Source organism: Chlamydotis macqueenii, chromosome 2 (genome assembly GCF_036417535.1).
Source record: "Chlamydotis macqueenii isolate bChlMac1 chromosome 2, bChlMac1.mat, whole genome shotgun sequence".
Taxonomy (NCBI): domain Eukaryota; kingdom Metazoa; phylum Chordata; class Aves; order Otidiformes; family Otididae; genus Chlamydotis; species Chlamydotis macqueenii.
Genome location: NC_141557.1, coordinates 75,629,123 through 75,655,411, shown reverse-complemented (window position 1 = coordinate 75,655,411; position 26,289 = coordinate 75,629,123). Strand labels below are relative to the sequence as shown.

Sequence of the window (26,289 nt, the reverse complement as noted above, 5' to 3'; positions counted from 1 at the left end):
ATGCAAACTCGAGACGAAGAAAAGTCACATATGTTTTAAAATTTACTTTTATTAGTGTTAGGTTTTTTTATTAGCATTGAATGACAAATACTTCCTCTAAGCTTCCACTACACTAGTCTTCATAACCAATTCAAACAATTTTTACTTATGACCCCAAGTGATAAAGCTAACTTGTTCTATGATAAAGTTAACATCCAGCTGTGCTTTTTCCACACAGGTGGCACAAAAAGATTCTCCACTCACCTTAACATGATCAAAAACCCACGTGTCAAGCTTGGTTGCATCTTCTGCTCCAAAGTCTTCACTTTCTGCCGTGTAACAAAATGTATAAACGTGATCTCCAGTAGCACCTGCAAAAACAATACAGGTGGAATGGGAGAAAGAGAAAAGTTTTCTTCCTTTTCTCACAGTCAAAAATGTATGAATATTAACACACAGGAGTAGAAACTTCTCAAGAATGACAATCCTGAGAGAATTCAAAGAAGTTCTCCTTATTTTAAACTTTCTCATCATTTATGTTTTTCTGAAGCCTGGATACCATTTTAACTCGTTAGCTTATCAGCACCTCAGAGGAATTAGGAGCAATGTTATCCAGTATGCTCAGGTGAGGAAATAAAGTATGGAAAAGCAGATAGGAGTAGAACAAATCCCAGTTAAAGCAAATTAAACAGGAATTAGTTTTGAAACAAGGCATTTAACTGAAAAACTTCTAACTGAGGAAGCTACACATTAAGAGTCTTGTTTGAACACATGTTTTTGGGGAAGATGTTTAAAAAAATGTACTTAGCTTTTGGTTATTAAACTGAGTCATACAAGACAATGCCCTATAAATGAGGCCTTTTACACAGGAAAACATCATATATCACATACAAGGAAGGCAACAGGAGGGATGTAGCTTAATTACTGTACATCAATTCTAGGAGGCAATGCAGTATTGAGGGCGAAGTGGACAACTTCAGAAAGACAATGTTCAAAGTCTGCATCCTTAAAACATTCATTCAAAATATAGGAGAGAGAACTACTGGATTATGTTCAGGTGTAAAGTACAACATGAGTGCCACTGATGCGAAAAAACAGCATCTGGACAAGGCAATTTCATTTTGTACTCACTGTCAAGAGACCAAAGCAGAGAAAGGGGGGAAAACAGATGAAGACCTAGAAGAAAGTAAATTCCTGAAGTCCTGGAAAGCTCTGAAGTTAGGCGGGGTTTAATTAAATAATTCAGTCAATGGCTGCGCTGTTATAGCTTGGGGAGGCTATTTCTACTGCGACTACATGAACTCCCAAAGGGGAAGATGTTCCTCAATCATTTGATGGCCAGAGAGAATATAACCATTTTGTTGAATGTCACAACTATATAACACAGTTTTGTAAGCTTCCGGGCTTGTGAATTAGCTAACATCTCTGTATAAGGGAGCTGTTTAACCAAGATTACGTCCAAACCCACACAAGGCATGCAGGTATTTCAGGCCAGAAAGATGAAAGCTGGCACAGATTTTCTGGTGCAGCTCCTCTCTCCCCCAGGAGACGTTACTAATACTTGAACTCAGAACACTCACTGCAGTTCTCACAATCTGAAAGAAAAGAAAAAAAATACTCCCAGGCATTAAAAAGTGAATTCAGGAGTCCAACTGGTAGATAAACGAGTTCAAAAGAAGAAACAAGCCCTGGTCATCATTGTCAGGATGACTGATGGTCTAAGAGAGGAGAGTGCTGTACTGTTGTTCTGCAGTACCACAGCAAACCCAAGAAGATTTGTCCTTGAAAGGTGCCATGCCAAAGAAGCCAAATGAAAGCATGAAGTTTGCAGACCAGGCAAAGGAACACATCTACTACTTATCCATTTCTAATTTCAACCAGAGGAAAAAAAAAAAACAAAAAAAAACCACAACACAGACAAAAAAAACACACACAAAAAAACCCCACACAACCCTGCATTGCTATGAAGAGAAACAGTGGCAAAATGAAGCTGTACTAATTTTGAAAAGTTTTGGAGTGCCTGTACAGCTTATAAAATAATTGGGTTGGTTTTTTATTTTTTAAAGAAAACCTACCATGCAAAATGTTACAAAATACTATTTTATTTCTGTCATTTGAGAGGTGGCAGGCAACAGTGTGGCAAGTATTTTTAAGTCTGGCAATGAGGAAGCAAAGATGGGACAGAGAAGTAGAAGCAAGTCAGGGATGAAAACATCTTTTAGAAGTGAGTACAAAGCTCTACTGGGTTTGGTGCTGCCGTTACACTGAGGGAAATAACTGGAGGTGCCAGGAACTCCCATACTAGTCCTACTGCAGACTTGTCTGGTATACCATCTCACCTCCAGCATCAATATTTAAATACTATGATCGGGGAGTCAAGTTACTTCTCTCTTACAGTAAGATTTACATCCTGTGGAAAGAAAAGCTCTCCTCTTGCTTGCTAGCAGGGCAGGTCCTGTCTCTGACAAGCCTTTTATGGATCAGAGCCCAGATCAGTAGAGTTTTTTTGCTAGCAAGCTTTGCAGGCACAAAACAGGGAGGAAAAAAAATAATGAAGGCACAAGGACAGCCAGACATCAAGCCAACGGAGCATGGACATCAGAAAGCTGTCATCAAACACAGCCAGGTGACAAATGTGAGAAATTCTGCATTTTTCTTGGTACACTGCAGGAACAAGGAACTAGAAGAGGAGACCAAGAGGTCTACCTGTCCAAAATACTTCTAACAAAGTTTTGTCCCAGTTGTCCCCATGGTCTTGATGATCCCCGTCTTCCTACTTCAGCTAAACAATGACCCTAGCCTTGCTGCTGGTTTCCAAGAGACAGAAAGGGAACCTGTGTAACAAATGGCAACCTGGGTGCAAAGGACTGACACCTACTTCCTTCACAGAAGCAACAGCCACAGCTCATTCTTCAGTGTGGCATTTAATACTCTGGATTATACTCCAACCCATGACAAAACAGTACAGGACTGGATTGTTCAAGTCAAACCTTTAATTCTGACAAGTCTAGAAGAAAAACCTCAAAATTTTAAAGAGCATTCTGGAAATAACACAGGTCTTTTCAAAGTTCATTATTTTAATACCATTGCAAGCTCATAATCCAAAAATATCATAGAAAATAAGGTTAAAATTAGCACACTGAATTTGTGTAGCTTAAGTAAATTTAACTGCTAGAAACTAACACCTTTGAATCCCACTTAAGATACAAGTAAATTGCACACCAAGGTACTCTGGACATTTTCTCAGACTAAAACACTAATTGCACAGTCATTGAGACTTTGACAAATTTAGACTTCACGCATATCTATTTCCGTATTAAAAGAGATCTGTGAACATTTTATTTTCGTTGTCTATAGAATCCTCAACCATTTCATCAAAATATTTATTTTATGCAGGAAAAGGACCTGAAGAACACAGACAACGACAGGAAACAAAGAATTTTTCTCTCCTTCCCAGCAGGTATTATATACTCTTTACACATCCAATGAAAGCAGTGAAACAGTTAATAAAATTCTGAACATTTTGGAATGATACAATACACACAAAGAGAGTCCTGTGACCTCACTAATTTGCTACATGAAGAAAAGAAGAGAAATTAAGCTATGCTCCCTCTATCTCCCTTTTGGCTTTTTGTTTTGTAAAATAAAGTTAAAAAACAAACACTTGATTCCATTCTCTTCCGTATTATAAAACTTCTCCTCTTTGGAAACTCTGTATTACAAAACCCTTTCTGTATTACAAAGCTTCTCTTCGGAAGAAGGGGAAATACCTTTTTCTCCTAAAAGAAGTTAATCTACCTTTCTATCATGAGAAACTACCATTCATTTTCCCATACAGCATCTACTTCTCAGATACAGTACTGTACCAAACCTTTCTCAATTTCTGGGGATCTCCCCCTCCCTGCAAAAGAAAGCTCCATAGTTGATGCCACTCAGAACACGCCACATTGAGAGACACAGCAACAGTATGTTATTAACCTTGCACATCCCTCCAGATAACATCAAAGCTACTTCCAAGTCCTCTGCTTATCTTCTTACTCAAACAAAACTAGAAGGACAGGGCTCTGGGAAATTCTTGAATTCCACAAATATTTTCCCAAGAACATATCTCCACAAATGTAAATAATCTGTGCAAGGGCAGTGTACTACCTTTCCCCTCTCCCCAGACACCATCACAGTATTCCCAAATATAAGCTGTAATCTGAGGTCATACGAAATTATCAGGAGACATTTTTACAGCTTACCATAAACTTCTGAGGACCAAGCAAAGAACAGAAAAGGGGAGGTGCAGAGGGCAGGAATATCATGAGGAGAGGGGAAGGAGACTGGAGCTCAGAAAAAAAATTCAAGAATTACCATGAGAACTACAGTGTACACTTTTTCTGAACCAATATTAGATTCCAGTCCTGTATACTGCATTTTTCTGCTTTGTCAATGCCAATACTTAGAACATAATAGCAGCATATGCCCCTAGCTTGTCCCCTTTTCACTTCAGTCTGTTTTACTCTGAGATTACGGGAATGGGTGTATATGCCCTCATTCTTCCAAGAACAAAACAAATTAAGCTTGGAGACCCTTTAAATGTTTGAAGCATTGCTCAGCAATCTCTGCATCCTCAAAGACCAACTGCAGTGGGCTGAGAAGGCTTTAATAAACTGCACACCATAGGGAAAAGACCTCAGCTTCCTGAATAGTACCAGGCAGTTCCTACTTGCATTTAGTTCTTCTGTTTACACATTATTGTTCCAGAGTAGAAGCAGAATAAACCACAATAAGCTACTTCTCCAGCTCAGACATTAAGAAACCATGGCTGCAGTTCTATCATCCAACTCACTGGGAGCTGCATACAGAGGAAGAAAAACTCCAGCTGCAACCTTGCAAACAAGAGCTTTAAATCTCAACCACAGAAAAAAATATTAGGTCCTTTTAACTAAGGGTGTGTTTTCTTTAGCATGCTGACAGAATCAGATAAGGTCTATTTGAAAGGATGAGTAATAAACAGGGATATCCTTTTTAAAAGCTTGTTTCTTTTTCTCCACCTAGTTTTGATTTCACAAACTAGAAATCAGGTAAACACAAGTACACAAACTGGAAATTCTCCATTCACCTTCCTCTCTAACTCAGAAATTGTAAGGGTCTCTATTTTACTACTGGATAACTACATGTTAAAAGATTTACAAAATTTAAACCTTACCTTTCGCAAACATTGGCAAAATATCTGGGCTTCCCCAGCTCCAAGTATATTTACTTTCATTGAAAACAGAATCAAATTCAACTGGATTCTCCTTCCATCCTGTTAAACAAACATACCTGGATTTAAATGAGGTTGCCAGAAGATCTCATTGGCTGCTAAGATTAATAGTTCATGCAAAATGTTGTTGGTGGTTTTTTTTTTCCTAAGTTTCCCTCGTATTTTTTCATAATGAACTCCACTTTGTGAGTCTGCTTTACTTTCATTTCAACCTCTATTTGCAATTAGTCCCTCATTCATCAAGAAGTGAGCTGAAAACTTAAGCCAATCTCATTATGCAGGGATTCAAACAGAAAACACACAGCTGGTTTACCTTCTAAACAGCTAAAATTCTCCTGAATTCTAAATTCCCTGTTGCCTGAACTCAGCTTTTGGCATTTTAGGCAATAAATTACACACTCATTTATCATATTTCCAGCAGCCACATTCACCTCATCACAGTAAAACCTTCAAGATCTTCTGTTTCCATGTCAAGGCAGCTGATAGAAATATAAAGAGATGCTCTTAATAGCAATTCCTGCCAATCCTGCATTTGTAGCTGATGTCAGAAGGAAGATCCTTTTGATCAGGAAAACAGACAAAACCAAGTAATTCCTCTTACCTCCCTTGTCCCATACCAACACACGGCATTCTAAGTTTTAAGGCCTGGAAGCCTGGGGGAAGGCAGAGGACCATACAAAGGACGAAGTCAGTAATGCGAAGGCTTGTTCTACATCACTAGTCACCAAGCACACAGTAATAGCTAGCTCTGGATAGAACACATGCTTGAGGTTTTCACTTTATTTTGCTACTGATTCTCCAACTCAGTCTAGCAATGGTTCAGCAAGAAGTTCACTTCTTGTTTGTGATATCTACTTAGCCATCTCCCATTATATCCCAGCTGATAATTAAAAACTGTTACTTGAAGAGGTCACACCACAAGACACTTCTGCTTTTAGACTCAGGGTGCTAAATTTTACCATGTTACAAAATACTAACCTATGTAATCTATTTTCACAGCTATCAACATTAAGAGTGGGAAATCCATCCACTTTCCCATATAATCTTGGTATACAAACCACTACATAGGTATTTATCAATAATCATGTAGAAGCCCAGTACATCACTGAAACACCTTATTTTGAAGGACAGAGTTCAAAGCTTTAGGACTAGCATACCTTTAGCAACTGCACTGACATCTTCATAAAATCCAGCTATAAGTGCAACATGCCCTGGTCTGGATTCTGTTGGGACCCGGGTGTGAGATATTCCCCAGCTGCCATTATTCTCTAGAATACCCCTGCAAACAGGATACAAGGCAGTTAATGCTTACAACTTCTTGAAAATACAATGAGTTGCAGATAAAAAGAGTGACAGGTAGATGTGAGGCAGGAAAAGCAAAAAAAAACCAAAACCCAGACTAAACCAGATTTTCACTACTGCCTGCTACGCAGCAAAATAAGCAGAACATTAACCTGCAAGTAGTTCCCTATTATAAGGCCCCACAAAGAATATGACCATTGTGGCAAACCAGCACTGCAAACAGATGAGTTTAGCTGGTGTTCTAATACACTTAGAATTAACATAATATTTTTTTCTGCTGCTTTCTGCTATAGTTTAGTTATTTCCTCACTAACAGAGTGGTTCTGCCTGGTGTTACTTTTCTTTGTTCTTTCCATTTAGCTTGAAAGTGTCTAGTCCAATCTTTCCTTACTCACCAAATATGCTCAATTATAATTAGTTCTTGTGACCATGTCTGCTTTTATCAGTGCTGAATATTGGAAGCCAACAAAGAGAACTTAAAACCCACACAAATCTAAGGTGCAAACCATTTCAGCAGCATGAAGAAAATTTAAGTAAACGTTTTATCTTTTGCTATTACACTGAAGTGAAGGAGAATACCTTCTCAGCACATATACAGAAATACAGAAATTGTCTAGGAATTATGCACATACAATAGTTACAACAGATAAAAAGCAAAGAAAATAGAGGACAAAGCCCAAATGTAAGAAACAGTCTCACAAACTACTCTTTCTGCTGAAGATATGAACAGCTGGAGCCTGTTGGAGAGCAAACGATTAGCATTACCATATGCTGTTTTCTTGTCTCCATCTTCTGGAAGAAGAGAAAGATTTACTGCTCACTGTCAGAGCAAGGGGAGAAAGAAAGAAAACAAAAGACACCAGGACATACTCTGTCCTAGTGGAAAAAAGCAGAAAAATCTTCCAAACAAATTTAAACCGTTTTTAAGAGTCAAATCTACCAGGGAATTGTATTTTTGTTGTTCTCAATGAGAGCTACAAAATTTGCTAGATTTTTTTATTGGATGTGTTTTAGCCCAAGTAAATTCTAAGTTCATTCTTTGTAGCTTTCTTTTTATCAGAGATTTTATACTATTGTTAATGACAAGATCTGTACACTCAGGTCTAAACATTTTTCCCAATAATGAAGTATGAAGCAAACCACAAATTAAAATTTCAGGCTGCACTCTAAGCTTGCAAGATTCACAGTTTGATTGTTGTGGTTTTTTAAACTCATCTTTGACCTCACATTCTCAAGCCTACTTGAAAGCTCACAGGACTATTTAGAATAGCCCAAATACTAGAGTTAAAAATGTAAAAGGTGATACAGCACTCTGACACATTATCCCTAGCTGTCAGCTAGGTTTTAAGACATGTATTGAAAAAAGTACTACTTGAAAAAAAGAATTTAAGTATTAGTTAAAGCGGTTTCTAATTTATTCTTACTGGAGACTCTGATCAAAATGTATTGCACTAGCATTAGTGGAAGATTTAAGACAAAAATAAAACACTTTTGGCCCTCCTCACACTTCATTGTCACAACAGGCAGGAAATAGTTTTAATTAGAATTTCATTTCTATCTAGTTTACCTTTCTTTTTGTGGGGCTGTATCACAGAATCTGAAGGTAACAATAACACAGCAGGCAGAAAATATATAGCCATATACTGTCATTTACCTTTTCAAAATTCATTTAGCTATTTTTAATTATTTCAGGGCTTTTTACTCAGAAGAACCATTTTAAAAGATTAATTTCCTTGATAGTATAAACATTAGCTGCCCGTAACAATGATGAATATCATACAGTAATATGGTTGAAACATCACAGGCAAGGAAGAAAACATCGTCTCTGAAATCCCCATCACCATCACAGCAATTCAGGCCACCTACTGTCCCTCATAGCTATCACAACACTGCTAAAAAATTGATTTCTTAATAATATTTGTAAGACAAAAGACTAGGCACTTGATATGTATCAGCCAGCAATTTGCCCCAGGCCTAATGGATATTTATTATTATTTTTAGGAAACTATTAAAACTTTGCTTCTATTTATAGCACATTGCCACAAGAATGGTTCTTGCTCATTTAAAGATAACCTTTCCTCATTAACAACACAGCAGCTCTCCAAGTGCTCCACCTGGATGAGACAAGTAATCTGGCTGTTACCTTGCCTGCTAGTGTAAAGCGAATAAGGCACTAAACACTTGGCACTTAGAAATGACTGTGCAAAAAAGTGAGCTTAATGTTAAACTGCATATACTTTGGGTTAGTATTACTGAAAAAGGAAAGCTCAGACAGCAATAACTTGGCAGAACAACAAAGGAAACACTTCCAGCAACCAACAGCTGATCTTATCGACCTGTTTACAAGGTTAACTTACGGAAGTTGCGTAGCTCGACAAAACACTGAGCCTCTTGCTTCAAAATCATAGCAGTATATGTAACAGAGCTGAAGATGTGGACTGCCCTGCCCTCCACCTTTCAGAAGGCACAATGTGCCACATGTTTTTTCTTTTCATCATCTCTCACACACACATGCTTACACACATACGTATTTTATGCAGAATGATAGACAACAAGAGAAATACAGATGGCATTTCAAACCTCTATTGGCATTTTATTCCACTCAGTCACCTATAAGCATCTTTGCTTGTTTGTTACAAGGCAGTTCTTCCCTTCCACTCATCCATGTACTTTCAATGCAGGTAACAATGTTTTACTTGTACAGATTTTGAAATACAAAGTCCGTAACCTCACAAACAAGGTAAAGCAGAGACAGCAAAAGTGCAAACTTCCCAGCACTTGACAAGCTAATACATGGTTTAATTTTTTATTTCTAGATAGGTGCGATAATGTTGAAAGGCCGAAACGGGAAAACTCAAACCACTTTTACTGGCAAAAATATCCATTGTAACTCTTTCCTAGCCACTACCTACCACTGCTCCGAGTGATGGGGCCGTTGAGGCAGTCACAATTTGTTGACAGTGCAAAAGACCAACAGTTTTCTGCTAAGAAAAGAAATTGCTCTGGAGGAAGTGTGAAGAAAGACACTGCTAAAAGAAGATACGGAAAACTCACACTGATGTGGCAGACACCTGTCAGTGGCAGACAGCACCTTATAAAAACACTGACTCCACAGGAGAAGATGTACAAGCAATCCTGTATAAGCTGGCAAGTGCTGTAGCATGGGCTCCTCAGATTTCTGTAGTAGACTGGAAACACCCTAACAGCTGCAGATGATTAATTGAATTTGCTCTGATATTCAAGTCAGATCAGTGCTATAACACAAATGTAGTCTTATTTAATACTGTCTTTTTTTTTTTGTCCAAGGAATTTCTTGTCTTATGATCAAATAACTATCTTGATATAAAGAAACTGAGAAGCTTTAAGCACTCAGGGATATGACTTTTAGCACTGGTTTTTTGGCAGCATTAGTTTTTCACGATCTGAAACCAAATCATGCCATTTAGCAACCAGACACACACTGGAGAGCACAAGGGAGGCAGCAGGGTCACGCAGGCAGGAAGGGTGGAACAAACAGGAAGTGGCAGCCTGCTGTTAGATCCATTCAGTCCATGTTTTAATCACTCCTTAAAAAGCCTCATCAGTAGTTTAGAATTAGAATACAAGCACATTAATGAACTACTACTGCTAAACTGGACATCCAGGAAGCAGTTTAAATTAACAACTCTGTTCAGCTTCAGAATTGATAGCATGCTGATGTGAATACAGAAAGTTCACACTCCTCTCAGTTACCAGCCAGCTGTAGTTTTCAAAGGACTACACTGACTCAATTTACTTTGTTCATGGTTCAGCAGCTTTACTGACAACAGGGGATATAAACTCAAATTCACGCACTTTTGCAGAGCTTAACTCTGCAAAAGTTTGTCACTTCAACGGCAGGCAGGGAAAGCAGTACCAAGCCACCACTTTGTCCACTTCAACACTGCATAGAGCTGCCTCCAGAAGCAAAATCTTCTGGAACATTTTCAGATGGACTTACCGCAGGTAAGGTGCTTGAGATGTATTGTTGCTGCTCAACTCATACAGCGAATCTGCCCGCAGACCATCAGCAACAAAGAGCACAAGGCGTTTTGCTGGAGGTGGCAGCGGAGTCTGCTGAGGAGTCATACCATGAACCAGGGGAGAGCTGAAGTAGATGTCAAAAATGGAGACCAAGAACACAAAGTGTACAAGGAGACCAGCGAGTATGAAGACTGGTATACCCATAGCAACAGTGGGCTAGCAAGGCAAAGTCCAACACTGAAAGAGAGGGAGAAAAATAAAGTTAGGCAGATAAGACTTACCAGAATCAATACTTATTTTATTTGTTATGGAATGGCAGTACCATAACTACAGCCATTACCCAGATTTGTTGGATACCTGGAGTACCAGGGGCACTTAGTGAACAATCCAGACCGAATGGAATTGTTATGTTTGTGAGCAGCAGGCCTCAAGGACATTACTGAAGCCACCTGTGAGAAAATAATGAGGCCGCCTGTGAGAAAGTAATGAAGCTTCCTGTGAGAAAGTAAACGAAGCAACCTTGAGAAGAAGGAAAACAGCTGGCATACGTGACTGGGGGCTGAACGTGAAGCAGGGTGCAGGTGGAGAGAGCCGTGCGCGTGAACATAGAGACTTAACGAATCATATTTTAGCTAGGAGCGCGTGCATGATATAGTTAACCAATTAGTAGAGAGCTTGCTCATGATACGGAATTAGAAGGGCTATATTAACCGGGATGTATCAACAATAAATTGGCATTTGCTTGATCATATTGGTCGTCAGCAGTGTCCGTTTCTTCCGCGTCAACACAGATTCATTATCAATTTCTATTTCCAACAAGCATTTTCCCAGAAGTTTCGGTCAAATCACTGCATGGCTAATTCAAGCTTTCAGATAGTCATCATGTCTCAGTAACTCGTCGTCGGTGTTTAGTGGGGTATTATACAGCTTCAGAAGACGTTGAATCAAGTCAGTTTGTCATATTCCAATTTTTTTTTTGTTGCCTGGATCAGTAATGGAAGACTCAGACAACTCAATGTCTCTACAAACATACCACCCTCTACCGACTGATTGCATGACAGTGGTGAGGTCTGTTCAGGCAAACACAAACCAAAGACAGCTAGGGAAAGTCATCCTACAGCAAACATCCATCCAAAGTTGCTTTTTCTACGTTTACTATCAATTTTGGGCTCATTACACTCCACCTAGAAACAGGAAACTTCTTTTAAAGGAACAATGATGCTCTGCTGAGTGCAGAATACTATTCCTCTTCTAAAATAGATGACAACCGAAAAACAGCTGAAGGATTATGTTTCACGGATAATGATATTCCCTTTTTGAATGTTTTTCCTGCCCTGTCATCCTCTGAAGTCAGGTTAGGAATACCAATATGCTTAATAGCAGGTACACTGGAAATGTACACGTCCACCATGTGTACTGAGCGGTTCATATGATGCCTACACAAATATGCAAATTGACTCAGATAAGCGTGGGATCTTCCTCTGAACAAGGCTTAGTTCTGACAAAGCACTATTAAGTGCTGTCCAGGCTGCTAACTCAATTATTTAAATATTAGCTAATTATCAACCTTAACAAAACAACACCTCCACTTACCAATTTAGAAACATGTTCCTAACAGCCTAGAAGGTTCAGATATTCAGCTACCTATGTAAATACACACCTCCCTCTGAAAGTAACTCTTTGTTTCAGAATCTAGTTAGTACTTCTAAATCACAATATATAAGTTTATCTCATAACTTACAGAACTCCAGTAGCTGGACAGACACAGACAGCCACCACATGGTAAGACTATTATTCTTATCAAATAAAGAAAAAAGGCTTCACTACCACATAATCTTAACTCTGATCAAAACTCTGAAAGATTTTTTTTTTTAAATATAAATTTTAAAGGGCTAGGAAAACCAGAGGAAAAAAATCCACACACTAAAAAAATAAGATTTGAAAGTTAATATATATTCTTACTTACTAAAAGTAATTTCCAAAGAAAATTCAGATCTGTATGCAACTTAATCATAACTTCTAATTACACTCATTTTCCCTACTGAAACACAGATGCGACAACTCCAGTCCTAATCACAAACACTTCCTCATTTTATAGATTCTGAGAGAAAAACACATAGCAAGATCAAGATAACGAAATACAATATTTCAAAGAGACACAGTGGTCACGCTTAAGTGATCAAACAAAAACTTTTCTTTAATCAGGAAGTCACACGCTTTTACAACTGCAAGTGAGATTTCAAGACAGACTTGGAATATTTGTAAATATCTGTTGGTTGTTTATTTTTAAAGACTCAAGGCTCCTGCATGAATTTAAATACATGAAACCGCCATCACAGAAATACCATTAAGTTGCACACCAGACCTCATTTTATTCAGTCTTATTTTCCATAGGGCTTTTTCTTTTGATGTAGTTATGTTTGATAAGACAATCCAAACCATTAATGCCTTAAACTGATGAGACTAAATACCCTACTAAACAAAGCAGCTACTTCAATCAGATACTTACTGTTGTGTACTCCCAGTGCCACAATTCTATAGCTTAACATATTCTAAATTCTTCTAATTAAAGTATTAGTAACCTAATCTGGTTTTAGCACTAGTTATTTCTCTTTGCTTTAACTCTCCTCAGGCCTGAACCCTTGCTTGCAGCAAAAAGAGCACAATCAACACAGCTCCAATTTAATACTATCTTAGAATATAGTGATCTACAGAATTAATTAAAAAAAAAACATATCTACTTTCTTTTGCAACCATAATTTGACCACATTACACTAGACTGTTCATCTGGGCGCAACATATCCAACCGCTTATCACCATCAGATGATTTAAAGACAGGCAGCTCCCAGAGCCCCTGCTCCTGCCACATCCCTCATAGCTGCTCCTTCTGCCTCTAGCTTAGCTTACATTGCTCCTTCAGCGCATGACTTTGCGCGTCATCACTGCGACATAACATTGGGAAGAGCATCCTATCCTCGGACTTACAAATACTTTCTTACAGGTATAAAGTATTCAGAAAGCTCTTAACTGCCAGAATGGCACCCAGCACCCTTTCCTTTAGACTCCTTTAGTTTTCTCCTCTTCTCCATTACAGAGGTCATCATGAGCAAATTTCTCTGTAGAGCCCAGAACTCGATGGTTCAAGGCAGAACCCTCGCAAGGCACACTAACAGTAAGAAATAACACGGACAAAAGGAAAAAGGTGGATTAAGCACTAGCTTATAAGAAAGAGCAAAAGCCACAGCCTGTCAACAGAAGAAAAATAGAAATGTATTAAACACACACACATCTTTTCACTTGGGATGACAAAGAGCCAGATTACTAGTGCAAAAGCCTCCATCCTCATATGCCTGACCATCCAAAAAGTGGATAAACAAATTATCAATTGAAAAAAAACATATCTTAGATCTTTCTGTCAAGAAAACTTAAGTCAAGGGTATCTCAGTAACTTTGTGTCCTCTGATACCTTCCCAGGCAATCCCTTAGCAAATGACTTAGTGTGCTCTCTCCCACAGTCCTTATTTTCATAAAGCAAAACACGAGCTTTGCCCAAACCCTGACTGCATTATTCTACGTAGTTCTGTTAAGCCATTGTCTATCACACCAACAGGAGAGGAAAAAAAGCTTCTAGTCTTGAAGATAATAGAGGAGCACGTTGCAACTTATTTGCCACATGCCATTTCTTACTGTCCATCCAAACATATCACTTGTTATAATACAGTTCAGTCAATTCACCTCCTCTACAGGCTCAGTCCAACTACTAAACTATGTATCAGACTCCAATTTATCCTTTACTTTACATACTTTTTCTCCTTCTGTCACCACCTCCTAAATTAAATAGAGCCAATAATGATACTGCCCAACCTCCAGTATGTCAGAATATAAACTATCCCGATGAGGTATTTTTAGTTCAAACAATTTGGAGCCAACAACACAAAGCTGGCATGGAATCTTAAACCAAGACCATTTTCAGATTCTTAACAGAAAAGTACTGAAAATCCACCAGCCAACTCACTACCTGTTAAATATGAACTGTCCAGGATGAACAGAGCAAGTAGAAAATTAGCATCACTCTGGCTATGCCAGGGGCTTCAGCAGACTTCAGAGCTTTGCACTTTATTGGATGTTACACACAAGCAGAGGAGAGAGCAAGCAGATGCAAGGGAGCAATCATTCTGAGAGACAACAAGGCAGAACCAGTGGACACCTTTCTTAAAGTCTATAAGATAAAAGAAATAAAAGCAGCAAGGACCTCCTAACCACAATTAATTATTTTTCCAGAATAAAATGATTCACAGAGATTAGAGAAGGGTTTTTTTTGGTTGGTGGTGTGGGGTTTTTTTGAGTTGTTTTTGTTCCCCTCCCGCCCCGCCCCCCCCCCGCCTTTCCACAATCCCCAGGGAGAAAGTTCAGCTCCTGCCTGGTGACAGATAGGATGGGGAGACCCTGTCGTTCTTTGTACTCATGCTTATCAAAGCAATACCAAAAATCCTGTGATTAGCTGCAAGTTCCTCACCAACAGTCATGTCAGTGCGAGGACTAAAACACCCAGACTGTGACGGTGACAGGGGAGCCAGACTGCTGCAATGAGCCACTGAAGCACAACCAGCAGAGACAAGAAGCAGGTAGTTTATTTCACATGAGCTCTTTTCAAATTGATCCAGAACTTGCTGACAAGAGGTTTCTTTTTTTTTTCCTCTCTCTCTCTCATTTTTTTGACTCATGCCACAGGAGCTACATCCACAGCCCCAAGCTGGATCAAATCCCTCAGCGCTCAACAGGAAGGCTGACATAATTAAATGCAGCCCTCATTTTCTCAAAGTAATCTACATCTAAGCTACATTTTTCTGAAGTTATAATCTCTCGGTATTATTTATAAGACAGAGAAAACTATACTTGTACCGCAATACTATATAGTTCTTCATGAGAAATGTAACATTTCCCCTTTATATTTTTCTTTCTTCGAATATGCAATAAAAATACACAAAATACTACACGGAAAATGAACCATTGGCAGGAATATTTTTTAAAGGATAATAAAGTGTCAAGATGGGAGCTCAAGATACGTTAGTCATTTCTTTTAGAGGGACCATGCTTCACTAATGCTGTCAAGTCTGTTGGTTAAGATGAAGAAAATACATTGGAAACACATTTTCAATAAGCATCAATGGCCTTGGTAAGTATCTTTTACAGAAAAAAGAATTAGACAAGAATGTCTGCTATGTTTCTGGCTGACTAATACATTTTTCAACTAAACAGTGTTGTGTATTTTGTAATTTAAACTGTCAAAGTGGTGACTGTACAATTTGTCCATATATAGAAAATGATCTTTTTGCTTAGAGCAGGGGAGCAATGTGGAAGCTGTGTGGTCTAACTGACAGTATTTTGCATGGAATGGTATTTATACATTATATAAGATGGTACTAGCAGTCTCTACCCTTTTCTTTTACTAATTTAGATTTTTAAAGAATTATACTAGCAAGGAAATACAATCAGGTCATTCCTACTCTCACAGCACATAAACCTACTGACTGCATGAATTAATTTATACAAGAGACTTACCAGCCAGCCTCAGAGTAACTCTCTCGTATCTTCACACAGTACTTAAACAGAGGAAACTCAAAATCCTCATCTTGACTTCATCATATAATCATACTATGAGTATAAGTGGGATAATGATGAAGTCTTTTCCTTCATTTCCAAAATTTCATTTTCTTTCTCTATTGAGGCATAACATGCTCTGCCAGACAATGAAACTGCAACTACAGTATTTCCACTTGCTCTTGCACTGAAGTGGCTATTGTAATTCAAACCATCTGTTTAAAATTATTCTATGTTCAGCATCTTCACTGAGCATTTTAGGCATTATAATAACAAATGACATCTGTTTTAAATTTTAAATGTGGTTCAGTAAAGCACATCCAAACCTGAGGCAAAGAGCTCAAAGATTATTTAATTGTCTTTTTAACGGTACTTGATAATGAAAATTACCCTGCCTGCCTAGAAAAAGTCTCTTTTGCCAAAACTTTTTAAGGATACATTTGACTATGGCCTGAAAGGTGCCAATAAAACATCAAGTGTCCTAATACTTGAATGTACTGCAAATTAGATACCCTAACATCAGCCTAAGCAATTTTCTCTGAATTATCCTGTAAACATGGGAAATTGTTTTCACAAGTCTCCCAGGCACAAAAACATACTTGAGAACAACACTGACAACAGGACAGCATTGACAAAGAGAACAAAGGTACTTTTTTAAGAAACTATGACTGCTTTGAGGCATGAAAGAGCAAACAAGAGCATCACCTTTTGGTAACACTTGTTAACAAAATGTCGGAAAAAAGAGTAGAAATTCAGCATTACATTTGCTCAGTATGCAGGCAGGTAGAAATTCAGAACACATAAAAAGTAAAACTAATCAGCAATAAACCCTGAGTGGTTTTTCTGCGAATCAGCAATTTCACTGGGCAACAGCATTTGGGGCGGCGTATGCCTGTTTTCAGGAGGTATTTGCAAATCCTCTTGGGTATTTCTTGGCTTCTGAGTCATTTAGCAATACTCTAGCAGCAAGTTGTCTTCAAGTACCACCATTATACAGGTTCACATTGTATTTCCATCTTGATATGGACTATTTAACTCTTTTTGTGCTGCCAAGAGCGTCTTGCGTTACTCAGACCTCTCTATTCCTGCAAAAAACAAGGATTTTTCTTTTGTGCCACTGTTTTTCTTGCCTGTTTGGAGATCTTGTAGATAGATTTTTCATATTACAAGTTTCATGGGATACTTCTGGGGAAATAATGCCAACCTGAAAGTGTCTAATGAAGCCAGCCCACCTGACATCCACGACTACTACGATTAAGGAAGAAGCAACACTTAAGAGAACACAAGCACATGGAAGAGAAGTTTGCCACAGCAGTCTTGCTGTCTCATTGAAGCCCACCCTGACAAATCAAGGCTCAAAGCTTTGAAAGAGCTTTGCAATAAAACTATGCAATAAAGCACATGCACCAATATAAGCAGCACAGTTCCTCCCTTCAGCAATAAAAGGGACAAGGATCAAACTCTTTAAAGTCATACAACAAATATTAAAGTGCACAGGGAAAAGGATGGAAAAATAACTTTCAGCTGCACTGAGCTTTGCAAAAATCAGCCTGAAAATGTATTCTGTACACACACAAAGAAGAAAACACCCTTCGACAAAAAAAATGAACGATGCTTAAAGTATGTTCCATAGAAGCTAGTATGAATAGTGAAGGTTTTAAAAGAGCTGACAGTAGTTGTCTGTGTTTTATTAAGTCACATTTTCTTATCCATATCAACCACTACAAATAAACAAGAATTATGTCAAACAGTAACAAGCCACATCTGTTGATTCTTGCACATAAGCCTCTGAATGCCAGTTTGCAGGAAAAAAATGGACCACAAGTCAACCTTCTAAGCATATAGTAATATTTTCAATAAAAGGTATACAGAAGTCAAATAATCAATTTCTAGGTTCCCATCCTTTCAAAAGCATTTTATAAAAAGACTTAAGAGCTTCTGAGTTCAATAGCTCTACTTAATTATGCCAGCGAACTGAGTATAATGTATAACTGAATATTATTCAATTAGCTAGCAAAATTGACATTTTATATATCGCCACCTATCAAACTTCAGCTTACACCAAAGTTGACACAGACAGAGGTAAGTTAAGTTGCGCACTGAGAACAAGAACTCACTTAAAGCCCGAGGTGAACACACATAAGGAAAGCAATCCAACGTGGAGGCGCATCATACGATACATTCCAAGAACGAGCACACAGAAGCAACCTGCGAGCGGGGGGTGGGGTGGGGGGGCGTGGGTGGCCGTCGCCCTGCCGTGACAGGGCCACGCACAAGCAGCCCCTCCACTCGCGGCCGCCGGGCGCTCTCCAGGGTCCTGCACTGCTCCCGGGCCCGACAGAGCCGATGGTGCTGGCAGGTGCGACCCAGTACTCGGCACCACGACAGACCAAGCCCCTGGGAAATCTCACCCTGAAAACACGCTGTCAGGAAGTACTACTTCACCGCAGATAAACAAACACAAGGGGAAGGGAAAAAAAAAAAAACCAACGTCCAATTCCTTCAATCACCAAACAAAACAAACTATTAAAAAAAATTGCAATTGTCAAGTTGTAAAGCGCAGAAAAACACTAAAAGGATGGATTAACACTCGTTATCATTTGTGATATATAGAAAAATATATACGGAAAACCAACTGCATCCTCAGCTGCATCAAAAAAGCTTGGCCAGCAGGTTGGAGGAGGAGATTCTCCTCCTCTACTCTGCTCTCATGAGACTCCACCTGGAGTACTGTGTCCAGCTCTGGAGCCCCCAACAGAAGAAGGACATGGACCTGTTGGAGAAGGTCCAGAGGAGGGCCATGAAGATGATCAAGGGCACCTTTTCTATGAGGACAGGCTGAGAGAGTTGAAGCTGTTCAGCCTGGAGAAGAGGAGGCTCTGGGGAGACCTTATTGCTGCCTAAAGGGGGCTCACAGGAAAGACAGGGAGAAACTATTTAGCAGGGCCTGTTAGGATGAGGGGTAATGATTTTAAAATAGAGGGAGGTAGATTCAGACTGGACCTAAGGAAAAAAAAAATTACAATGAGAGTGGTGGAACACTGGAACAGGTTGCCCAGAGAGATGGCGGATGCCACATCCCTGGAGACAATCAAGGCCAGGTTGGACGGCGCTCTGAGCAATCTTGATCATGTTGAAGATGTCCCTGCTTCTTGCAGGGGAGTTGGACTAGATGACCTTTAAAGGTCCCTTCCAGCCCAAACCATTCTATGATTCTATATCAACTTGTAAACACTCTGCGAGCTTACATCTGTTTTTAACACAAAGCCAAACCACTTTCCATTTCCATAAGACACCTCTACTTTTCAGCTAGTGAGTGACTCTAATAATTAACAGAGCCAGGAAACGATTCTTGGAAATAAATAGTATTCTGCCTCTTTGTAATATGGGGTGCTGATAATTTAAAATGAAAGCTCCCCACTACTCAAACTTTCTTGGCAAAAAAAAAAAAATGGCAATAGCTTCATTGTAGAAAAAAAGCTCCGAGAGCAAGATGAAAACTGTTAGACAGAGACCCAGAAACCTGGAGAACACCGACAAGCAACATCTCTCCAGATCTCACATTACATCTTCCCCCTACAAATGGAGAATCAGTTGTAGCTTCCTGATCTCTTTGCTGGCAAAAGAGAGGAGCGATACAACACTGGTAGGTAGAAGATGCCAAAGAGATTACAATTACTGTTATGAGACAGACACCAAATACAGTTTCATGTCAAGAACACAAATGCAAAGTCTACCTATCTTGGTATCTGCTCTCAGGGACGACACAACCAGCTAGTTTTGAGATGACAGAAAAAGTCTATTATTCACTTCTGTGTAGCAGTTATTCACTGGTACCCTACCATCTGTAGAAATTTGGTTGTAATCAAAAACATGTTTTCCGAAATACTTAAGGCCAGCAAGGCAAATATATTTTATCACATATTTTATACAAAAATAGCTGTCATGGGAGTATCAGTTAAAGGAACAAGAGGTCTTCACAATCACAAATACTGCAAGGAAAATGAAGCAAATACAGCTGCAGAGTTGTCCTGTCCCCTGCTCCTGCCCACTTATTCCCACGCCAAAACTCCTCCTTGGGCTGGCACAGCCATCTGTACAACTGCACAGTCAGACTGGAGAATTAATTCAACTGAAAACAACTTCAAGAAAAAAAAAGAAAAAAAAAAGGAAGGAAAAGTAAAGATAACTTTGCTGTAGTTTAGTTTCCCAGTCTAATTCCCAAAGCAAGCCTCTGTGTTGGCACTAGGACAGGACTGCATCTCCTCCCAACAACAGTGCTAACTCAGCTTGTTCAAAGCATGCCCTCAGATTCCTACTTTCTTCTCCGAAGTCTGCATCTCTCAGTATTGGTTTTCCTTTTATTAGCACCATAGTTTATTGCACGACCTCCTCCACAGGTCAGCTCAAATCTCTTATTCTCCTCTTATATTTGAATATGACTGAAGAGCAGTAGGCTGTGTAAGAGAAATAGAAGGGGCTTTTTTGAAAACTGTGTGCAAAGACTAACTTTAAGAGGAATGCGGTGAAACACAACCCTCAAAAGGGTAGAGTAGTGGCGTGGAGTCAGTATAGCATCTCTGCAAGTTGGGGCATGCTTCTGCAGTCATAGGAATAAATAAGACCTTTTCAATGTCAAGCCTTAATTGCCTTCACCTCCACAAAACTTCAATAAAGAACACGTTAATAAATTCAGGTAAAACAGCTTTTCAGTTGAATTTCATACTTTTAATCTTCAGAACTCAAGAATTGCTTTACAATTATTATTTCCGTACTTTGGTGCACAGTTTCCCCTGCACATCTACGCTGTCCTTCGCCATGGTGAGGCACGCTAAGGCGTAGCAACTTAGACAAAGTGGTCTGTTACCCTCTAGAACAGCTTTCGGTGCAACCTCCATTTCCAGACAACACACACTCCATCTTCCAAACTAGGGCAAACAAAGCCCAAGCAATTCAATACTCTAGTGTTTGTAGTGTCACAGAAGGTCGTATCTTTTATTTCCCAATTATGTCTCCTCACTCAACTGTAACAACATTTTTTTTCCTTTCTATTCATTCACACAAAAAACATAATATGCACATCATGAGGCTTGAACAAGTTATCTAAAATACTCCTTAGCTCCAAGTATATTAGCTCACTGTGTTTTTGACAGTAGACTTCCAAATATCCACTGTTCACAGTAACACTTCAAAACAACAGTTTTAGAGATAGAAAAAAAACCACAATCAAACTTTGATTCAAATGGATTTTGGGGGTTTGTTTTGTTTAACTCGGGTCCTCATCTGACTTCATGGGACATTATTACATCTTTGGTGAGGCTGAAAATATTTCCCTGAGCTCCTCCTTGCTGCTGTAGTACTCTTACTCCAGATCTCAATTTATCAAACATTTTCTAAAGTCAGTTTCTCTGGGTAAGCTACATCTGTACATAATACACAAGTAACTATTAATTGCTGACATAAGCTATCCTTGTTAAAAAACATGCCCTTAAAACGGGAAGAGACAGATACAATTTCAGAAAAATGGCAGAGGTCTTTAAGCACAAACTAGCAACATTATGAGTCTCAATATTGGCATTATTAAGCCCCTGCAGAATATAAAAATATTTTTGAGCTTAGAAAGTTTAAAAAGGACTAAAATTGGTGGTTTGGTTTTTTTTTTAAGGTCTGAAAATAAACACAAAAAATACAACTTCTGTAAAGTTTATTTTGAAAATAGTAAATATTAGTCTTAAATAAACACATATAGACAAAGATTCTTTCAGATAACTCAATTTTAGAAAAAGGCTTAAGCAAGCGTTCGCAGAACTCACAGATATGCATTGTTTGGAAGCAGAAATCATATTTGCTTCAGATATTCCTCTGATATTTTGTTCCCTGTGCCTTGATTGGGACTCCAGTTACATGAAAAATAGCTACCCTAATTCACTTTAGGACTCGTCAGAACAGATTAATTAACAGATTCCAAGTATTTAGCACAGAAAAACCCAACATGGACCCAACAGATTTTTTTTTTTTTTTTTATTGTTAGCCTTGTCTGTAGAGGTTGAAACAAAAACCCCTTTAGTTAGACTTAAACTGTGCATTCACTCACTGAGAGCAGTTGACACTGCGCCACAGTAGCACAGAAAGCAAGCATACTTTACACACACATGACCCCACCAAACAGCACAGAGGGAACCCGAAACTAGTCGGGTGTAGTGTTTAAGTTCATTAAACTTCAAAGTATTAGTTCAATATTTAACATCCCTACAAAAATCAACACAGTAAAAGCAAAGATTGAAATTTTTCTTATTTTCCATGTCAAGAACTGTAAGTATGAAGTTCATTGAAAAATACTCCCATAAGAAACAACGCAACTTGATAAAGCATCTGCCTCTCTCAGAACGACTACCGGATACATTAAGAAAAAAAGTAATTTGCAGCTGTCTGCCTCAAGTAGATCTATATGCTGCTGTATTTCCAGAACTCATGCATCTTCTCCTGCCTCACAGATCCTCCAAGGTGCTACACTTCCCTTATCAGGTTTTCTTCCCAAGTCTCTCAAAACAATACCCCTTTGTTATACCATAAGAAATTGGTTTTAAGCATATTGTTAAAAGCACGTTTTTCTCCCTACATTCTTCAGCTCTGGAACACACATCTCAGCTGTGTTAACTTTATCCCAATCATCTATAAATTATTTTGGAGCAACTGAGTGACATCTGCAAGTATTTCAGTTAGTTTCATAAACCCAAACAAAACTCTTTCGAAGTACAGAAATGGAGGAATGCTTTCACGTTATTTTAGGTGAAGAATGGGGAAAGGTTATTCCTTACTGTCACAGACCACAGAAGTCGGCAGAAACGAGTTTCCTAAAAGAAAGGCAGAATTTAGTTTCTGAACTACCTTCAAACAACTTCAAGTCACTTGTAAACATTGCCAATCGCCACTAGAGGCTGCTACAGGATATCAGTAAGTTTTTCTCTCCATTTTAAGGGAAAGAGCATATCAACTTTTAACAAGTTCATACTGAACATGCTTTAACTTTCCAGAAAAAGAAAATAAAAAGCACTAGATTTCTTTAATGGTTTCTAATTCCACCAGAGCAGCAACAGTAAAATATTTTTGTTCTTTTTTTTTTTTTTTTTAATATTGTGGTCTGAGGCAAATTTGAAAGCATTTTCAATACACCAGTTTTACTTTCTGCTACAATCAGCTCACACTCTACTACTTACACTCTTTTTGTATACTATCGGCAAGATAAAACAGTAAGTTAGTAAAAATCAGTTTATTATAGGACAGAATACAAAATTAATTCCATTATTAATATTAATATACAGAAATTAAAAACAGAAGGAAAAAGGCATTCTTCTACAGCACACTACCATGGTAAGAATGGAAGGGTTTGCAGTTATGCTACCGAATATTGCTTCTAGATTTGGCAATACTAGTAAAGCCCAGTAAATTTTAAAGGTTGTACCTACAAGTCTTCAGAGTTTTACCTGATTTGCAAAATAGTCACTTCCAAAAACTCTGAAACATCTCAGTATCACTAGAAAACGTTGTCACTATGTTATTATTAAGACTTTGGTGCCAATTTTGCTCTAAGTAAGTAACTCCTAAAGAATTAGCTTTACAGAAAGAGAGCTCCTCTAAATATAGTGGGAATAGGACATTGTTTTCAAAGAAACAACAGAAACCAATGCTGACCCTGTTCTGTGTTGCTTCTAGTGAGCTGAACTTCCTTCAGTAGCAAACACGATCTCTTGCTACACTCTGGCTTTGAGCTTCTTGCCAGATAACACCTTCACATCATTCTAAGAGTGACAGCATCATGCTTCCAGACACACAACCTACTACCCCCCCCGCTTGCAGCCTCCCTTATTTCAGGCCTATGGGGCACACCTGACGCTGGACGACGGCTCAGGCCCACTGGGGGCGCGGGGCCCAGGCCGCCCAAGCACCCGCCGGCCCTGGGGCCCTCGCAGGGAGCTGCCTTCCCCCACGCCGGCCGAGCCAGCGCCGGACCGGGCGCTGACCCCGCACCCCAGCAACGCCCTTAGGCCGCGAGGCCCCCAGACCGGCCTAAAGTCCGCCTCCGGAGGCCGGGAGCCACAGGCCCGAGCCCACCCCCGCAGCAGAGACCCAGCCCCGAAGAACCCACCCAGCAGCAGCCCCCAGCCCCCCCCCGGAAAGCAGTCAGTGCGCAGGCGCCACAACTCACTCCTCTCCCCAACCTCGATCCCAGGCAGCTTCCGCTTCCGCCTGGCAGCGCCCGCTCTCTGACCACGCCCCCCCGCCCGGGCGTGAGGCTCAAGCCCCGCCCCTCGGCCGGGCAGCTCCCGCTTCCCTAGGCCCCGCCCCGAGCTGCCGCCCGTCTCCCGCGCGGGAAGGGGCGGGCCCGAGGCCTGGCGGGGCGGGGTCTGGGCGCCGGGGCGCTGCTCGCGGGTTGGTCGGGGGAGCTCTCGCGAGGGTTGGGATCCGGAAGCGGTAGCGGGGCCGGTGGGAGGTGGTTGAGGAGGCGGCGGCGGGTGGGAGTCGCCGTTACCGCTGGCGGCAGAGCCCGCAGCGGCGAGGGGAGCTGGCAGCGGCCCCGGCCCCGGCCCCGCCAGAAGTGGCCGTGGTGGTGGTGGCGGCGGCGGTTTCCCGCAGGCTTTGCCGAGGTAGCGCCTTGGCAGCGATCGTGCCGTGTCGGGCTGTAAGATGGCGGCGGCGGGCGGCGGCAGCAGCGTGAACCCCTTCCTCAGCGACTCGGAGGAGGACGAGCCCGAGGAGTCCAGGCCCGGCGGCGGCGGCGGCAGCAGCAGCAGCAACGAGCCGAGCGGGCCGGCGTACCCCCAGCACCGAGAGGCGGCGGCCGCGGGGAGCCCCGAGGAGCTGCCGGGTTTGCGAGCGGCGGCGCCGGGCGATGCCGGCGGCGGTGCGGGGGCGGGCGGCGGGGCCGGCGCGGGGGAGCCTCCGCGGGTGTCGATGGACGCGATAGCGGCGCAGCTTCTGCGGGACCAGTTCTTACTGACGGCGCTGGAGCTGCACACGGAGCTGCTGGAGAGCGGCCGGGAGCTGCCCCGGCTCCGCGATTTCTTCTCCAACCCGGGCAACTTCGAGCGGCAGAGCGGCACGCCGCCCGCCGGCGGGGGCCTGGGCGGCAGCGTGCTCGGAGGAACCGGCGGCAGGGAGCCCGGGTCCGGGCAGCTCAGTAAGTGACCCTCGCTCTCGGGAGGGGAGGGACGGTGCGACGGACAGTGCGAGAGGGGGGCTGTGGGGGGAGGTGTAGCTGGGGCTGGGTTGGGGGGGCCTCACGGTGCGGCCCTTGCCCGGTGCGTGTCGGTAGGGAAGGGAGGGTGGGGGGCTGGAAAAGGCGTTTTGTGTCGCTTCTTGTGTTCGGTAACCCGTGTGCGCGCCTGGGGGGAGGCTGTGGGAGCAGGGCGGCCGGGGGGCTGAGGAGATGAGGTGCCAGGACCGATGTTGCCCTGGTCCTGCTTAGGTACCCTGTCGAGCCTCAGTCTTTTTGTGAAGGTCACGCGTGTGCCAGGCGTGGAAGAAGTGTGAGAGATGAGAATTCTGGCCTTAATTTTTAGCTGTCTTGGAACTTCTTGTGCCTCCTTTAGTGCTTATTATCAAGAGATAAGTCATGTGCTGCTAGGAGAAGGAGTTGAGTGTTAACTTGTGGCTGATACGTTTGAAGTCTAAAAACTGTCCAAAATGAGGTATTAGGAGCCAGCATGATATTTCTGCTGATGCATTGGAATGACTAAGTCATCCAGGGATAGGTCCGAGTTTCACAGGTTGTGCACAATTAATACAGTCTTTCCTATAATTAATGTTGGCATGTTTACTTAGTGCCTACCGTCTTTGGCTGACCATTTTGGGATTTGGAGTTGGGGAGTGGGAAATATGCTAGGTAAGTGTTGCTTTTGGGAGAAGAAGTGGTGCACATGTTTGCAAAATCATCAGATAGATGGCCTTATAAGCTTTTGAGTTTTAATAGTAGAGTGGATGGCTTGGAATAAAACTGCTTACGTATCTTATCAGTGAAGTGTCAAACTTAGAGTTGTAAAAATGAAGTAGCTTGTGTAAGTGACTTTGAGAGATGGAAGCTGCCCAGCCACCTGACTTTTGAGGACTTAATGAACTCATGGGACCGTATTGAAATGAAAGGGATTGTGGTTAGC

At 40.9% G+C, this 26,289-nt stretch overlaps 2 protein-coding genes across 11 annotated transcripts in view; one reads left to right on the top strand and one right to left on the bottom strand.

Moving 5' to 3' along the window:
- Positions 1–24,160, bottom strand: part of PIGN (phosphatidylinositol glycan anchor biosynthesis class N) — a 101,349-nt gene extending 77,189 nt beyond the window's left edge. For 3 of the 6 annotated variants that reach the window (XM_086740336.1, XM_086740337.1, XM_086740338.1), the window contains exons 1-2: positions 5,174–5,268; positions 244–350 (exon numbers count right to left, since the gene is read on the bottom strand). In XM_086740336.1, the coding sequence (XP_086596462.1) occupies positions 244–350; positions 5,174–5,233 (167 nt within the window). In that variant the 5' untranslated portion in view covers positions 5,234–5,268. Of the gene's footprint in view, positions 1–243; positions 351–5,173; positions 5,273–6,387; positions 6,510–10,511; positions 10,772–23,827 lie in introns of those variants that run through there. The other 3 variants (XM_086740334.1, XM_086740335.1, XR_015257643.1) reach the window with 2 other exon arrangements.
- Positions 24,161–24,666: 506 nt separating this feature from the next.
- Positions 24,667–26,289, top strand: part of RELCH (RAB11 binding and LisH domain, coiled-coil and HEAT repeat containing) — an 86,697-nt gene continuing 85,074 nt past the window's right edge. For all 5 annotated transcript variants that reach the window (XM_086740328.1, XM_086740327.1, XM_086740329.1 and 2 more), the window contains exon 1: positions 24,667–25,313. In XM_086740328.1, the coding sequence (XP_086596454.1) occupies positions 24,821–25,313 (493 nt within the window). In that variant the 5' untranslated portion in view covers positions 24,667–24,820. The remainder of the gene's footprint in view (positions 25,314–26,289) is intronic.